At 36.8% G+C, this 18,662-nt stretch overlaps 1 protein-coding gene across 1 annotated transcript in view; it reads right to left on the bottom strand.

Moving 5' to 3' along the window:
- Nucleotides 1-18,662, bottom strand: part of OXR1 (oxidation resistance 1) — a 445,002-nt gene that overhangs the window by 347,009 nt on the left and 79,331 nt on the right. The window contains exon 2 of the mRNA XM_019467866.2: nt 14,473-14,624. Coding sequence (XP_019323411.2) covers nt 14,473-14,495 — 23 coding nt within the window. The 5' untranslated portion in view covers nt 14,496-14,624. The remainder of the gene's footprint in view (nt 1-14,472; nt 14,625-18,662) is intronic.

Raw genomic sequence — 18,662 nt, 5'->3', positions numbered from 1 at the left:
TTAGAACTGCCACAGTACAAGGACTGCTTGATTGTAGAAAGCTATTGCACAAGACCGTAGTATACCCAAAGGTATACTACATTACCCAATGGTACCCAATGGTACCCAACTCTTAGCTTGAAATACATAGCGAGACCTAGGCCAGGGTAGCAGGTACAGAATTGGAATGTCACAAAGAAAGGCACAGGTAAATCAGACTATTGCCACAGAATAGGAAGAGGAATCAATAAAGTTTTGCTCCTGGAGGCAATGAGATGACAGCCACTAGGGCATCAACGCATCCTAACTGGCCTTCAGTTCCTGAACCACATTCTCAATTTTATGTGGCCCAATGGTACAGCTGTCCTGTGTTCCCCTGACACTTTCTTGTACTGCTGTTTCTACAGTACAGAAAGCTTGACTGTGTGCCTGAGATACATGTCCTCATTATTCTAAAGTTATTCCTACAATAACCTGTCCCTACTTAAGATAGACTTGAGTGGGTAGCTTCTTGAAAGTCCAATGAACAAATTTCCAAAAAGATTTTAACAAGATAGGGTTGATGGGATAGCTCTAACAAGATGATGCTTGATATAGATATGTGCTCATTATGGAATTCGAGCTCATATTTGATATCCACATGATAAAATTGACAAAAACAAGACAAAAATGATTCCTCTTGTACTTACAGGAATATACAGCCAAAAAAAAAAAAAAAAAAAAAAAAGAAGAAGAAGAAGAAGAAGAAGGTAACAGTCTCATACTGTGCTAGGTCAAACCAAACCTGGTTTTTGTGTTAATGTCATATTTTCAACAGAATCAAAGACAAACTAAGGCATGTCCAGACTAGAGTAGGAGGGTCTAGAAATCATGTAACTAAATCAAGGTTAAAAGAACCAACAGGTTTAATTTGGGAAACTTTCAAGAAAGGGAGACGAGTGGAAGAAGATAACTCTTACCTAATAATTTTAGAGCTCTCCCAAGTAATACCAACTACAAGAAAGAAAATAAGATTCTACAGTCTAAATTTCGAAAACCCAGATTATTGTATCTTCCTCTTAAATATCTCCAGTATAGATCAGAATAGAGAACACTGCGTGCCATGCAGTAAATGCTCAATAAAGATTTATTGAATGAATCAGCCCAATAAAGAATTTGTGGTACTGGGGTGCCTGGGTGGCTCAGTCGGCTCAGCGTCCGACTTCGGCTTAGGTCATGATCTCACTGTTTGTGGGTTTGAGCCCCACATTGTGGTCTGTGCTGACAGCTCGGAGCCTGGAGCCTGCTTCTGATTCTGTGTCTCCCTCTCTCTGCCCCTCCCCCACTCATGCTCTGACTCCCTCACTCTCAAAAATGAATGTTTAAAAAAATTGAAAAAAAAAAAAGAATTTGTGGTACTGAAATTAAGTAATCTGTTTGAATTACTGCTTCCCCAAAATACTTGATTGTGGTCCCCCCCCCCCACCTTTCCTCATCATACCTGTTAACATATACTATGAAATCAGTAGTCTTTAGAAGACATTTAGGAAAATGTTCTTTTAGAAATAGTATATGTAGAGTTTGCCAAAATAAAAAATTTTAAAAAGTGGTAACTAAAGTAGTAGCCTTAGATCCAATGTAAAAGAAACCTTGTAACAGTTAGAGAAGCTCAAGACCATATGAAAGTCTGAGAACTCATAGGAAGGGTTTTGAGGAAAGGCTGGGTTGCTACTTGTAGGAATTTCTATAGATGGGATTCATGGTTTGGGTAATTAATCAAACTGGATGAGGAGTTCCCAGATTCTTAAATCTATAGAAGCACAAATTTGAAAATTAAAATTGGACTTTTGGGCTGAACACTTCTGATTTTATCAATCAGGGACAGTAATTACTGTTTATTATTACCTTCATCTCATAAAAGAAAGAGCACTTAAAATTTTTTTTAAGGTTTATTTATTTTTGAAGGAGAGAAAGACAGATTGTGAGTGGGGGAGGGGCAGAGAGAGAGGGAGACACAGAATCTGAATATCATGGCCTGAGCCAAAGTCGGACACTTAACTGACTGAGCCACCCAGGCGCCCCAAGAAAGACCATTTTAATACCAAGTAATCATGCTTTATTATTTCAGACTAAAGAAAGAAATTGAGCAAAATCAGACCAATATTTTTTTCTCTTTTATGTTTTAACAGGATGCTTTGCTATTGACTGGCTCTTGTCCATGAAGCTCAACTTTGTAACCAATGCCCTCTGTGACCTCACAGCTTCCTTCTAGATAATATTCTATGATTTTGGGCACATATCCTGTGAATGTCAGCCAATAATTTATAACGATGAGGAGACAAGATTACAAGACAGAGCAGAAGATGACAGAACATGGATCTGAGGAAATTTCTCCATAAGTACAGAGGTTAAAAATCAACAGTACAGAATAGGAACAGGGCTGTTTTATTTTCTTAGATACCAGGAGAGCTCTCACCTTAGCTCAAGTGAGCCAGACCTCTAATCCAGTGCTGAAAATATATCCACCAAACTCTTCAGTGCCCAGTGACAAATGTCTGCATAATTTAGACCCAGACTAACCTTATGGCAGTCAAATCACATCATCTCCATTCTCATGGAAGATCTTTTTTTCTTTAATCCAAATCTTCCCACCGGTAAGATATACATACACTCCCCATTACAATGCCTGGGCTGGGAAATCAGACTGAGTGGTCTGGTGAATGTTAGCCACTCATGAGTGCAAAGCACCTGCTGAGTACCAGGTGCCAACAACATGTGGGATGACCTCATCCCTGTCCCAGTAGGTGGCTGTCAAGACACATTCTAACTAGGAAGCTGAAATTTCCTGTATCTCATCACACATTTTCTGTTAACAGCTATAACTCAATGCTGACCTTCAATCGATCACATTTACAACCTGCCAAATGTAATAAGCATTTTATACGTCTGTTTTATTCTCCAAACACCAAACTTGAAAAAAACATGGAAGGATATCAAGAGAATTCTCACTTCAAGAAAATTACTTTCTCTTACTCAGTTTATAAGAACTTAAAAGCAATAAACATAATGAATGCTCTCACCATGCAAGAAAATTAATAGATGCCTTTTAAATCTTTTCATACGATCATCTTTACAGTCACTTCAAATACCAAGCTAGTTTTCCACTAAAACACTAAAAAGAAAAAAAAAGAGAGAGAGACAGAGAGAGAGAGAGAGAGATAAGCCAGAAAAACAGACTCTTAACTATAGAGAATAAACTGGGGGGTTGCTGGAAGGGCGGTGGGAAGGGGGGAGCCACTAACCGGGCGAGGGGCATTAAGGGGGGCACTTGTGATGAGCTCTGGGTGTTATACATAAGTGATGAATCACTAAATTCTACTCCTGAAACTAATATTACACTATATGCTAACTAACTAGAATTTGAATAAAAACTTGAAAAACATTTTTAAAAAACGCTAAAAAGAATATTATAGATTGAAAGGATCATCAAAATTTCAGTGAGCCTGATTCTAGGCAATTTCTGTATCTGAATGCAACTGTACGGTATTCTGAAAACCTCAGGGAAAATGTCTAAGTGAAAATGCCCCCCAGGACACCACTTAGTTTGAATTTCAACTTTGTCTGTCATACTCATGAAAGCACTTTGTATCAGTAATCTAAAACCAAAGAGTAGTTAACCTAATCTAATTTTTTTGTCAAATGTTGGAGTAAAACCAATTTTCAATTACAGCAGGAATCTATGAAGCCAGTGTGCATCAAGCTGCAAACCATCTGGAACAATAACAGCCCTCCTACATGAAATTTATCAGTCAGAAAAGATGGTAAATGTCGCCAAACCTGAGCTTTCCACCACAAGCTCCCAGCTGCAACAGGGAGACCTGGTGTATCTGGCTCTTTCGGGAGAGGTCGCTCTGTCTCTGCTGCCGTGGCTGGGCTGCTCTGAATACTGATTTAGCACTGAAGTTATAAATTCAAGCCCCATTCTATCTAAGCAGACCCAGCTAAAAGGAAGATTTTCACTTGAGTTCAACTTGGTATCTATAATTAATAGTTTGAACTCACCAAATATCACTTATGTGACCTTTATAAATGTGAATGTGAGAACATTGGACTTTCCAAATTCTGAGGAATCAAAACACACCAAAAGGCTCAGGCCTACTTATTATGAAATACAAATATTCATATTACTTGGGAGTAGCATTAACAAACAGCATTGAGCAATGAACTGATTTTGCCCATAACAAAATAGGAGTTTGCTGAAACACCAGTAGGAAAACTTTAATACTATCTGATAAAGAAAAAAATTATTGGAAAAAAAAAGAAAGAAAGGCATGAGGGTTAAACGTGACTAAAACCAAATAGCAAAAGAGAAGTAATTATAACCCTGTAGAGAGGCTTTCTGGACAACACATGGTAATGATACATCCAAGGAAGAAGGATAGATTAGCCACACCTCCTTACACAGGCAGGGGCTTGCCTAGGTCAAATAAAAGAAGAATTACTATAAGCTTGTAAGGCCATTTTAACCCAATGTAGGCAATAAAGTCACTTCTAAGCTTTCTTAATTACTGACTCTATAACCCATAGTGTCAAATGAAGGTGGCAGATGTCCATGAATGATTTCTTCTGTGATCTGGATCATGTACCATTGAGAAGTAATATCTTGGATTGGAGCCGGTTTGAAATAATTCTGCTCCACCAGAAGTTCCAGACTTTTTCATTTTATAGTCCAATTAAATTAAAACACACACACACACACACACACACACACAAGATGGGAGAGGAGAGGGATCGATGTTGTGTTTCCAACTTTTATTTTGCCAAGTAAAGACATAAAGAGAAATAATCTAACTTCTCTCTATAATCAGTACCATAAAAGAAACTATATTTTATCACCAAAGGTGTATAAAGGTAATAGTCTTAGAATAAAGGTGATTTTTTTTTTTTTCCAAGGAAGAACTCATGGGAGTTTTATGGCAGTATTCTCTCTAAAACACATGTTAGCACTTGGACAGATGTTGTTTATATCTGGCCCCTTGTGAAAACCACACATAATATTAAACAACCAGTACAGAAGAGACATTTCACTGCTTAATGCATTTTTATGTTTATATATTGAAATTAGCCTTAAGTTTGTGGTGGTGAGAAATTTAAAAATAAATGTGAAATATAAGTTGGATAATTGATAATACACTCTCAATTTCCACAATTTATAAAAACGTTCATCGATCTCTATAAAACTCCTTAATGGAAGACAGAATATTTCTATTGATGAAATATCTTTTATATCATGCCCCTAATTATTCAGAAATATCAGGTTTGTTGAATCTTTTCAAATGGATGATAATGAGACACAGGCTATATTCATGAAAAAGGTTTTTCATTAACTTACTTTTTTTCTTTCATTATTACATCTTATTAATCATATCTGCTGAGTATATTAAGAATACAATATGAATTGCTTTCATAAAATCTGAAGATCACAGAGAGGTCTTTTTGAAATAGAAATAAGATCAAGACTCTGCTCCCAACACTCAATTCTTCCCATTACTGAATTTCACTGAATTTATGTTTTATATGAATTTTCACCTGTAATCTGGTCAGTGAGGGCAAAGTTTCCTATCTTATCACATCTAGAATATAATCCAGTCTTCCTCATGCTCAGCATGTCCCCCTGATACCTCTATCAGCTCAGTTCCTGGGACTCTCCCCTCTACTGCCTGTTTCTAGCAAACTAGTTTCCTTGATGTTTCCTCAAACACAACAGGGACATGTTACTCTTACAGCCTTTGCCCTTCCCGTTTCTCTGCCTGAAATGGTTTTCTGCTAGGACTTATATTGGTTATTCCCTCTCTGCTTAAATGTTGTCACCCTGTCCAAGAGGCTTTTCTTGACCAATTCCCCACTCCCCACCATCACTCTTTTTACTCTGCTTGGTTATCCTTCAAAATATTTGTCACTATCGAGTATTACAAAACATATTTGTTTATTCTGTTTATGTCTGCCTTCAGCACTAGAATATAAGCTTAATGAGAGTAGGGACTTCTGTTGCGTTTATCATCCTATTCTGTCCACAGCATTGAAAACTGCATCTTGTAGGCACTCAAAAATGTTTGTTGACTGAAGCCACGAATGAATATAAATGTAAGAAAATATTTTCTAATTTATATAAAAATAATGTACTGCTGGTCTAGATCAAATTAAACTCGACTAATCTATCTCTCTAACTGCACAGGTATTGTTGTTAAGTTCCTGTGAAACTTGTAACAACAAAACTATTCTTTAAAAAAAGAACATAAAACCAAGTATAAATGAATACATCTGTTTTAGTGACTGTCCAATTGAGTTGAAAAATGTTTTTTCTTAACTACACTGCAATAGTTTTAAAATCAAGGTAAACTCTCTTCACAATCTTAAAAACAAATCAAAAATAAATCCAATAAGCAAACGAACAAAAAAAAGACAATGGGGGATATATACCAGGATGACACAGTCATTGAAAATTTTATACACCAATGGCAAAGGATGTTTAAGATTACAAAATTTAATTTTGATCATGCTAAAAAAACATACCTTAACCTACATAACTTTTAATAACTAAAAGTATTTCATAGACCATTCAGTGGCCTTTATCTTAATTATTCAAGTCCAAAAGGACTGGTGTTTCATAACTCTAGTCCTCAGGGTTGAAATGGACTGCCCAGTTTTATGTTAAATTTTCTATGGCCTAAGGAAATATTGCCATGATAATTCACTCTAGTTCTTTTACAAGAAAGTACATTATGATTCCCTTGGGAATGACGAAAAGACATTATTTCAAAGCATGTATATAGACCTGGATGATATTCAAAAGGAAAATCATATGGCCCATTATCAAGCCCTGAAGAGCACTTGGCTTTAGTGTAAACATATTTTCTCAATACTGACTGTGAATTGCTGATAATCAATCACCTGTTTCTAATGACTTGTGACCAACGGCAAGTTTGGGAAGGAGGCCTGGTCAAGGTCACAGGTATAGGCTTTGGCCAGAGAAGACAGTAGAACTAATTGGTCTCTGTGGGAAGTGAACCTGCAACCTCAAATTCCTTAACTTCACAGGATAACAAACTCCTCTAAGCTGGCCAAGATTTACCAATTTTCTTCAAAATGTGATTTGTGTCTAGTTGGCACTAATGTTTAAGAACAAACAAAAATATTCTGTTTAACTAATTATTTGGTTATTCAAGGAGAAAGGATTTGAAGTTGATATATGCAAAAAAGTATCCAGGTTTCCTATAAATGTTTAATTTTTAAAAAGCCATTTCTGAAGGCACACAGCTCAAAGCCAAACATGATCAGGGATACTAAAATATAATGTGTTTACTTAAAGTGTCAAGCCAAAATCAAAATAGGATTAATCACATTAATAATGAAGAGATTTCTTTTAAATTTTTAAAATTTTTATTTTAGAGACAGAGAGTGTGTGAGCAGGGGAGAGGGGCAGAGGAACACAGAGAGACTCTCAAACAGGCTCCATGCTCAGCACAGAGACTGACATCGGGCTTGATCCCACGACCCTGGGATCATGACCTAAGCGGAAATCAAGAGTCAGCTGCTCAACCGACTGAACCACCCAGGCACCCCAATAATGGAATTTCTATTTGAAAAGGTATATTATGAATAGAAAGAGATACCGAAATTATTCAGAATTTGGTAAACTGACTTCCATCCAATTGTGATTTCGGAAATATATTTTTATCCCTCTTGAATTTTCATTTTGGCTCTTTTATTCTCTCTTCTCATTCTCTCCTACTTCATTTGCTCTTTATTCTCTACTAAACTCAAATTACTCTTCTGTATTCTGGATCTACTTTTTTACAAGCTGAACATCCCCACTTACATGAGGATTCCTAAATTTTAGGCTCTAAAACATACTCTCTCTTTCCAGCATCTTAACATAATAGTTATTCATTCAATGCACTTACCATCCTGGGAAATACAGTATCTCACCACCTAAGCTTTTCCTATCACTCAGAAAGCCCTGTCTTTTTTTCAATTAGAAATATTAGCTTTATATTTATGTCTAACCTTTTCTCTCTCTCTTCCAATAATAAACTGTTGACAATTCTGACTTTTACCATTTACTATACAACTCGGGGTAAAAACTTCCCTTTGCAGTCTTTCTACTTATCCACATTTTTCCCACTGTGGGTTTTGATCCCTTCAAAAAGAGAAGATTCACGTATCTATTTCCCTCTGCCTTTACTGCCCCTGAGAGGCTGCCATTTAACAGTGTAGGAAAAGTGGTTCACGGAATAGCAGTTAAGGCAACCTTTGAGAAAAGACTGATTTTTCCTCTGTCCTTAATATAGATAGAATGCCTCTGTCTCTCCAGAATCTTTTTTTCTTTCCTCCTAAATGCAGGTACCAAAGAATGGTACCGAGTGATTCACTTCATTTATTCTTTAATTGTTTTTTTTTTAATGTTTATTTATTTTTGAGAGAGACAGAGACAGAGCTTGAGCAGGGGAGGGGCAGAGAGAGAGGGAGACACAGAATCCGAAGCAGCTCCAGGCTCTGAGCTGTCAGCACAGAGCCCGACGTGGGGCTTGAACTCACGGACCATGAGAACATGATCAACCGACTGAGTCACCCAGGCACCCCTTTTCTTCATTTATTCTTTAAAGAAGAACTTAAATTAAAACATTATAATGCAAATAATCTGCCAAAGAAAAGCATATACACTTCTAATTTTGCATCTTTCTCATTTCTAGGATTCTAACACACTATTACTTTTGGATAAAGAAGGTAAATCAAATTAATTTTCATCTCCTACCAGAGTTTTATTGAACTTACCAACCTTCATAATAGTGTTTTACACTATAAACATATCCAATGAAGATCATTTACCACTTCTAAATTTAGTCAATACATCAGTAACTCACACAACCCAGACTTTGCTATATTTTCAATCTATGAGCATCCATGATGGAATGTTTGTTGACTTTTGATAAAATCCTATTAATCAGCTGTAAGTAAATATTTCCTTGACAATTAGCACATTTTCAATGTTTATGGGGGATTTTAGCATACATGACAGCTAATTTTCTAAAGTAAAAAAAGAGATGAATTGATAAGATATTTTCTCAGAAACATATATTTTCTCCATAGCCTTGATGTCTGTAATCCAGGGAGCTACAACAGCATAGGGCCTCACCAGGTGCCCTGGATGACACAGTACCTTGTGACCCAGAAGTATTTGAATAATTTTCCTCATGACAGAAGTATTTACAATAGTAAAAAGTGAAAATTAGAAAACACACAAAGGTCCAATCCAGATGAATGAAATAAATAACATTACTACCATACAATGTCACTCAGCCTTTACATGTGATGATGTCATTCTATCTCCATCAGAGAGATGACCCTAGAATTATACATTGAAAACAGAAGATGGCAAAATATCACGCATGGTTTGAGTTGTTTTGCAAAAATATGTGAGTATATATAGAAAAGAAGATACCTCAGCATTTTTAACAGTGGCTTTCTAGGTATGGTAGGGTTTTGGTCATTTTTTATTTCTGCTTTATACTTTTCCATAGTGTTTGACTGTTTGTAATCAGTATACTGATTTATTTTTAGGAGTAAATGTAAGAGATGTACAGCATTCCTGAAAAATAAGCCATCTCTTCCCATGCAGGAAAAACACATATCCATTTTATTTCCCCAAACACCCTGGCCATACCTTTCAGAAAACTTACCACATTAAATCAGTTATTTGATTATTCTGTCTTGTTGGCTAAGAGATGAGCTCCTATAAGAGGAGTCGTTACTTTTTACTAAGACTGCATCTCTGTATTCAGCACGGGGCATGGCACGTTACTAATGCTCAATGGATTTTGAGTGGCTAGTTGGCTTTTTTATTTTCATTCATCCAGTGTCTTCTTTCTCCCATACATGGCTCTGGTTCAATTACCTTCACCTCTGCCAGGTGCCACAGTCTTTAAGATACTGTGAACAAAAGCTGAAATGTGCTCAGGCATCACGACAAAAACCAACTTGGGGTCAAAAAGATGGCATTTTGCAAAATCAGTTAAGACATACTAGGATCTCTCTCTCTGAATACTGGTTAACATATGTAACCATAACACTAATATAATGGGAGCTAAGGGAGCAGTAGAGCCAGGGGGAGTTGAAAGTACTTGATTTAGTAATGGAGGGTCTCTATGAGATGGACAATTGAAGAGCCATGTTGGTTGAATTATAGCAAAGAGCTGATACCTCTCTGTTGTGCCTGTTTTGTATCAAGAGGAAAACCTGACAATTCCTACCCTGTAACATGACTAGTGGAACTAAGATTTACATTGTGTAGTTTAGGTAGTTCATCTTACATAATTTTGGAGATTCACCTAAGTTTCTAAGAACAACAACCTTTTCACCTCCTCTAGGAAATTAGGGGGCTCATCTACTGCCTCCACATTCTACCCTCAATACTATTCTAATCCCTGATAGTGTTTCCAGGTGTAGAGATACACTTCCTTCCAGGAGAGGCTCCAGATGTCTATATTTGAGGAAATAAGGGGAAAAATTCTGGTTGGAAATGGGAACTAGGGCACCTACCTCGAAACTACACACACACATAGCAAGGGTATTGCTTTACTCAGATAGTGTTGGTTTTTATATGGATAGTTCAGCAGCTAGGAGTACCAACTAGCTGCCTGAATTCATATCCTAATTCTGCTATTTAGTGGCTGTAGCATACTGGGCACCTTTCACTTAACTTTCAGTACCTATATCTTCTACTTGTGGAAACGCAAATAGCTACTACATCTCTAATACGGTTGTGTGAGGAATATGTGGGTCAATATCCAAACAGTCTCTAAAAAAGGGCCTGGCACATGGTAAATGCCATGTAAATGTTCACTTTTGATAATATTTACTTAGCTTTCATGTCATAAAAATTTTGTTTTGAATGAATGTTTTAAAATGTTATATATATGCCCATATAATTATATATACACATATATTATATATATATATATAATATTAATCTTATAAAAACATAAAAAAACAGGTTGAAGATGATTATCAGGGAAGAAGCACAGAAAGTCCTTTCAAATACCCCTCGGTATCACACCATTCCCCTCTTTGTGCTATAGACATAGGAGGACTCTTTTTCAATTCTCTGTGCCTCTTCATGTCTCCTGTTAATTACCACTGCTACCAGAAACAATTCTTTCCCTCAGATCATAGCCTGGAACCTGTCGCCTATCGTCTGTCACATGTCCATGGATGTCTGTAATTGATTTTGTACATCCCTTTGTCTCTATCTCAACCAACATCAACTCAATCATTGCCTCCCCCTGGAAGTTATTTACTGAACAGGAAGATTCATGAAACATCTGTTGTATGTTACCATGTAATTCTTATAATCAATTCCTACTACTCTCCTCACCTGACTGGCACTGCATAGTTTCCTAGAAACTTGGGTATTTCCTAGATTGTATTTCTTTTTGAGATTCTATATGAAAGGGCCAAATTACTGAATATATATATTTTTTCAAATGTCATACCCATAAGTCCTAGAGCAAGGAAGTTTCTTTTAATATGTAAAAAGGTAATTTTCTTATGCTACATATTTAAAAGCTGGGAGGATTGCTTGGATAGTGGTTAACATGAACGTATATTTTCTAAATTCTTAGGTTGTGTGCAGGGATCACAATTAGGCACCCCCGTCCATTAAGCCTCAGAGTTAATTTTAAAATCAACACACGGATATAATTAGATATGTACAGTGTCAAGGTAGGCAGACCAAACTGTTCGCAGACTGAGGTGGGTTTTGACTATAAACTCTGCTAACATTATAAAGGTAGCTGAACAGAGGGGAGTCTGACAGAAGCGGAATTCAAAAGAGGCACAGAGATGAAGACTGGCGTCTTACTCTAATTCCCGGCCATGAAGAAGCTGCCCTGAGAAACAGATGGAGGCGTCTGGCAGAGACAGCCTTACTGACAGACATATCCCGCCAGGTGTACTCTATCCTGAGTCCCTCGAACACTGGAAGCATCTAACTCCCCTTGCTCTGATTATGCGGTCATCGTCCAAGCCTCCGACTTAAGATTCCCATGTCATTTTCCACAGTTACAGGATGGACTGGTCAGGCCAAATCAAGCATCCGTAAAAGTTATGTATCTTCTTTTAAAGTAATAATCTGTGAAACAAGTTTCTTTTCCAACGTCAGTCAGTATTTTCATGTGTTGGTTTCTAGATTTCGATGAAGAGAGCCAGACCGTGGGCTACAATAATTTCACTAAACGAATGTAATTAATGCCTAACTCCACACTGTTGTATGATGGGGTGACACTGGCAAAAGAGATGAAGAAGTCCCTGTAGGGAAATCTAATGTGGAACGTTCTGTGTAGCCAGAATTAAGGGTACTGTTGGATGAAAATATCCAAGAATTATTTCTATAAAATTTGTACCTTTGACATGGGAAGAATTCTAACAAATTTCAGATATACGAATTCTGTAAGATATCCCCACAACCAAAAGAAATGTTTTAGGATCAAAATATTAATTCACCATTGAATTACCTATTCTGCATTTTTCACTCATTTGTACCTCATAAGTGTGTAGAGCAGCTACTAAATTCTAAGAGGTGTGCTAGACAGTTGGGCTGGAAACACAACATACATTCTCTTTGTCTGGGCTGGAAACACACATACATTCAATGTGTTTTGTATGGCCTAACATCACATTGAAGAGATGGCCTCTGACCAAGCCATTACATCACATCAAGTCAACTGTTAACTGAGGTACACACCAAGGACAGGTTCAAGTGTTTGCCCTGTCCTGATTCTGTGAACCAGGCCACACCACACCTATCTTGAGATATGACAGTCACAGCTGTGTTTTAATCGCCTCCACCTTCTCCTCTTTCCCCTGTTCTCCTTTCTGTCCTCTCCCCTTCATCTTTCTCTTTCTTGTTTGGCATGCAGCCTGCTTTTTGAAGATTCACCTCCAACACAATCATTTGTCAGGAGTATAATTTCCTTAAATAAATATGTCCTTAATATTTTCCAGGGGTTTGAAGGGCTTCACACATTCTACAGAATTTTTTTCCTTTTTTAAAAAAAGTTTTTTTAATGTTTATTTTATTTTTGAGAGAGAGAGACAGAGACAGAGACAGAGACAGAGTGTGAGCAGGGGAGGAGCAGAGAGAGAGGGAAACATAGAATTTGAAGCAGGCTCCAGGCTCTAAGCTGTCAGCACAGAGCCCAATGCGGCGCTCGAACTCACGAACTATGAGATCATGACCTGAGCCGAAGTCGGACGCTTAACCGACTGAACCACCCAGGCGCCCCTAATTCATTTTTTTTTTAAACTGAGATCTTTAGCACCCAGTAAAAATCCAAAGACATATTCTAGGGAGTCCATAAAAATTGGGTCCTTCAGAAACACTACTCTCAATCTAAACAACCAATTCTACCCTTTGCCCTGAAGAAATTGCTCACCTAATAAAAATAAATACATGGAGCTAAATTGCAGAAACCAGTCTGTAATGTAATGCTATTTATATTCCTGGCACAAACTGAAGACAACGATGAAATGGACTCCTATGAAAATGGACAGGATTACCAGGTTCTTCTTACATTCACATATTGAATACTGTATAATATCTGTATTACATAATCTGTATTTTTATATATTATACAATCTGTATCTGTATTATATAATATTATATAATCTGTTTCTGTATTATTATAATATCTGTATAATGTCACTTACTCAGCTCTTTATATTTAAAAAAAAAGAATCCAAAGTTCAAAAAACTGGCTTCCAATTCATCCCCGCTAGTATTGCTCTTTGTTGCCATAGAAAAGTTGTTGATTATACGCCAAAAAAAAAAAAAAAAAAAAAAAAAAAAAAAAAAAAAAAAAAAAAAAAAAAAAAAAAAAAAAAAAATTGCACACTTCTTATTTTAAATTACAAACAGCACTGAAACATGAACTAGAAGTCAAAGATTATTCAGAATGCCAGTTATTTAGAGATGTGAATCCACGGGGGAATTTTCTCTTCCATAATGGAGTTCCATTCAGTTTAGTTTGGGTAGATACGTTGAACTAGGAGGCTTGAAGAAAAGCACTGATGAAAAAAGACCTATCCCACCCTTACAGCTGCCCTTACGGCCTGTTATTCCTGCTCCCAGGAACAGAACAGTAGCTAGGACCACTGAATGAGTATTTAATTCCTACTTAACTCTCCCCTAGGTATCGAGAAAGAAAGGTATGGTATGTTATTCGGATTCATAAAAGCATTGAACCCGTTCCAGAGTCTGTAGATACCACAATGCTGAAAGTCTTAAAATTTTAACTCTAGGTAGCTCTCCTTACCTTAACACAGGACAACAATCTCTGGAAACCAGATTTTTCAGTTTCTTTTTCTGCTCCGGTTCTGACCATAAAACTTTCTCACAAAATACTGCTTCATGCTATGCATGGATTTGGACTGTAGGTTAGAAAGTGATTCACTTACCATGATAAATTAGATACAGACATTGCAGCAATTTACAGAGGAGTCTTGTGGAACAGTCTTCTCTAGATTTCAGAATAGGGAACGAGTAGGTCAAGTAGACAAGACCACCGGGAATTCGCTGCTGGAATGATGCACTTCAAGTTTGAAATAACCTATAAAGAAAAGAAATAAAATGATATCTATAGTACCCAGTCTATATGACTTTTCACAAATGTATTTCACCCAGGTCAATAGTTTTGCCATGGTATAAGACACAGAAAAATACATTTTTCTTAAAATATAAGACATGTTATAAACCAAAGATAAAATTAAATCACCCATATGATAAGCTGAATGCTTTACCTTTAAATTAAGTTTAAAGATGAATACAGTGTTCATTCCCTGAAGGAGAGAACACAGGGAAAGAACAGAATGTGTTTTTAGAGGCACCAATTTTTTTCTCCATATGGTTAATCAGTTATGCTCTCTAAATTAGTTTTATATCCTTGTGATAAAAGGATCAAAACAAAGATCCTAATTGGCCACTGCACACATTAAAAAAAAAAAAAAAAAAAAAAAAAAAAACTCCCTGGCACAAATTATTATCATGTCCAAAACTGTAACAAAAAAATCATTCGCTACTACCTCGGAGAAAATATGAATTCATACTGAGTAACTTGTGGGAGGTAAGCCTATACGTATTTACCTAACATTTCCACACACTTTTTATGAGTATCTACTCTATACTGTATCCCATGATCTTGAACCAAAATTTTCATAGGGTACAATTAAATCCATGGTACTATATTAATTAAGCAGTTTAGTTCAGGTCATTAATCCAGTACTGTTCAATTAAACATTTAATGAGGATATACTATGTGCACGTATACTTCCTAGGTAGAGTTCAGGGATAGGGATGAACGACACATAAAGAAGGCATGTTTCTGCCTTCAAAGAATGTTTTATGTAAAAAATATGACTATAGGGGCACCTGGGTGACGTCGGTTAAGTGTCCGACTTCAGCTCAGGTCATGATCCCAGGGCTCATGAGTTCAAGCCCAGCATCGGGCTCTGTGCTGACAGCTCAGAGCCTGGAGCCCACTTTGGATTCTGTGTCTCCCTTTCTCTCTGCCCCTCCTCTGCTTGTGCTCTTTCTCTCAAAAATAAATAAACATTAAAAAAATATGATTATAATAAACTGGAGTAAGTGTTCTAATAAAGATTTATACAGAGTATATGGGAACAAGAAGAGAAGCTTTCAGCCCCATCATCGGTATTTAGAAAAAAAAAAAAAAACAACAACACCCAAACTCAGAGTGGCTTAGAAAAGACCATTGATATTTCTCTCTCCTATAGACAAATCTTGAGTCTTAAGAAGTCCAGGCAGTTACGGCAATTCATAAACACCAGAGAAGGAGGTTTCCCTCTTGTCATTCTACCATTCTCAACCTGTGGTCCCCTTCATGTTCCAAGTGGCTGTGAGCTCCAGAGAGTACCGGTGTCCTGGTCAGCAAGAAGGAAGAAGAAAAGAGGGATGCTTCCTAAAATTTACACATGCCATTTCTGCTTGCATTTCATTGGCCAGAGCTTAGTCACTTGGCCACTCTTATTCTAAGGGAGATTGGCAAATGCAGCCATCATTCTGGGCAGCCACAAACCAAGGTCCCGATTACAAAATGGGGATAAAAGTGGGTACGGAGAAAACTAGCATTGTCTGCCATTATGTTTGTGACTCATGTCCAAATGACCAAAAGTCCAAATGACCTTTACCCACAATATTTTATGGTTCTGTACTTACTACAAAGTGACAAACAGGGGACAGAGGTGAAGTGTAATAAGTCCATTGTTTGTTGGTAATTTTAACATATTTTATATATAATTTTGAATATCAAACTTCCTCAGTTTTCTTAAATCCTTCATAGAACCAACAAACTATTTTGTGTGCCCTATTATTTATCAGACTCTAAGTACTAAGGATGCAAAAACTAATAAAATATGGTCTTTGCACATAAAGAATTCACTGTCTAACATAGATGCCATCATGTAAAAAAATAAAACAAAGCAAAATGCACTCTGAAAATTGCTGTGTATTTACAAGGGCGTATGAGAAGCTACAGGGGGATAGAGAAAGAATAATTCTAATGGAGTCTAATTTTAATAGACCCCAACTGCCAGTTAAGTAAGCAGCTATAAAATCTGTATCCTAAATTATCTTCTTACATGCCAAAAGAGGTTTTCAAGTCCACCCTGCCGTTGGTTAATTGTTAAAGCATATGGACTTACATCTATTAAGGACAGGGGAGCTCCAAATTCTGCTCCCAAAATTGGTAACTTCAAACTCTCAAGATCTGTATTATCTGATTCTTATCAAGAGTTCCGTTACCAAAAAAAAAAAAAAAAAAGTATGTAATATTGTCTGAGGTAATTCATTCTAGATAATCTAATTTTTTAAATGTTTATTTATTTATTTTTGAGAGACAGCAAGAACATGCTGTGGGGCAGGGGCAGAGAGAGAGGGTAACAGGATCCCAAGCAGGCTCTGCACTGTCAGCACAGAGCCTGATGTGAAGCTCAAACTCAGTAACAGTGAGATCATGATCTGAACCAAAATCAAGAGTCGGATGCTTATCCAACTGAGCCACCCAAGTGCCCCTAGATAATCTTAGTTCTTAATTCTTAATTCTATTTTAGAGAGCCATGTATCTGGATGTCATTATTTTAATATGTAACCAAATTACTTTCACTGAATTATACTTTGGGGTTTTGCCAAGAGTTTGCATTGAGGGGTATCATTAAAGATAATAATAAATAAACAAGCAAAATCTAGGCCTGTGAAATTAGCTATAAGGTTTAGTGGGATATTTGCCAACACAAAAATGTTGCCCTTATGTGCACTAAAAGCAAAAAATGTGTCAGATTTCAACACCAAGAAATTATTTTAAATTTCTTAATTGCTTTAATCCTACGGGGACATTACGCTTCTTTCTTTGCTTTAACTTATGGGAAGTTCTGCAACAAACTTGTCACTTTTCTTTAAGAATTATTCTTAGGCCTCAAGGTCTATATTTTTATCCTAACTTTTTTTTCCTTTTCTGGCAACTTTAATTTTTAATGTGTTTTTGATAAACACCCATACATTATACAAACATATGCACATACTATATATATGTAAATACCTATAAAACCCTCCCTAAGTCTTATTTAGAGTGACAAAGAATATAATCAAAGACCACAATTCCAGATTTATTTGTTTATGCAAAATGTAGGAATAACATGTAAAGAAATTTGATCCCAGGATCTTTGATCAAACCATTTGAAACTGTTAGTTTTGTAGGTCAAAATGGCCAAATAGTGTCAGTATGACTTCATATAACTGAAGAGTTCACCAAGGAAGGCAGCCTCTTCCTGTTCCCTTCAACCTGACTCAACTTTGGACAGGCTTCCTCCTGACTCTAGACCGTTGACCTCTCTTTTCTTAGAGTGTTTACTACAGAAAACTTGCAATTGTAAATTCTTTCTCTGCCCCTTTGAGATGTGAATCTATCAGCCTCTTGCCAGTTGTACAACCCAGGAACGTCTTTCTCAAGGATGGGGAGCCATCCATTGGATGTGTACCCATCAAAGGAGATCATGCCTACCTCCCAGTCTCTGTGGGAGGACAGATGCCTCACTTCAATAAGCACCAGTTAGCCAACACTGATGGCCTAATCACACTGCACAACCTCCTCCTAACATCCTCCACTGCTTTTCTACTGGTTCACTCTAGCACTTAAAAACCCTGCTGTCTTCTGTTTCAGCAGAATTGAGTTCAGTCTCACTCTCCTATTCCAAAATTTTGAATTAAGTTTTCCTTGCCTGTGGAACTCTGTCTGGCTTAATTTTTCTTTGGGAGGGTATTCTCTTTTTTTATCCCTTAAAGTTTAGGAAAGTTTCCTTACTTGCTGGCAGTGTTGTTAAAAAGTGCAGTCTTTACTCAATGTCCTTTATCTGCAGTAACTACTGACTTGGATTTTGATAAGTTTGTATTAAATGTGGATTAATAAAATAAATGTTAGAAAATTGCATTTTTCTTTTTTTTAATTTTTTAAGGTTTATTTATTTTTAAGAGAGAGAGAACGCGCGCACAAGCAGGAGAGGGGCAGAGAGAGAGGGAGACACAGAATCCAAAGCAGGCTCCAGGCTCTGAGCTGTCAGCAAAGAGCTTGACACGG

This window comes from Panthera pardus, unplaced genomic scaffold, assembly GCF_024362965.1.
Source record: "Panthera pardus isolate Hobbes unplaced genomic scaffold, ASM2436296v1 HiC_scaffold_7, whole genome shotgun sequence".
NCBI lineage: Eukaryota > Metazoa > Chordata > Mammalia > Carnivora > Felidae > Panthera > Panthera pardus.
Note: the sequence above shows the minus strand (reverse complement) of the source record. Positions and strands in the feature narration are given on the sequence as shown.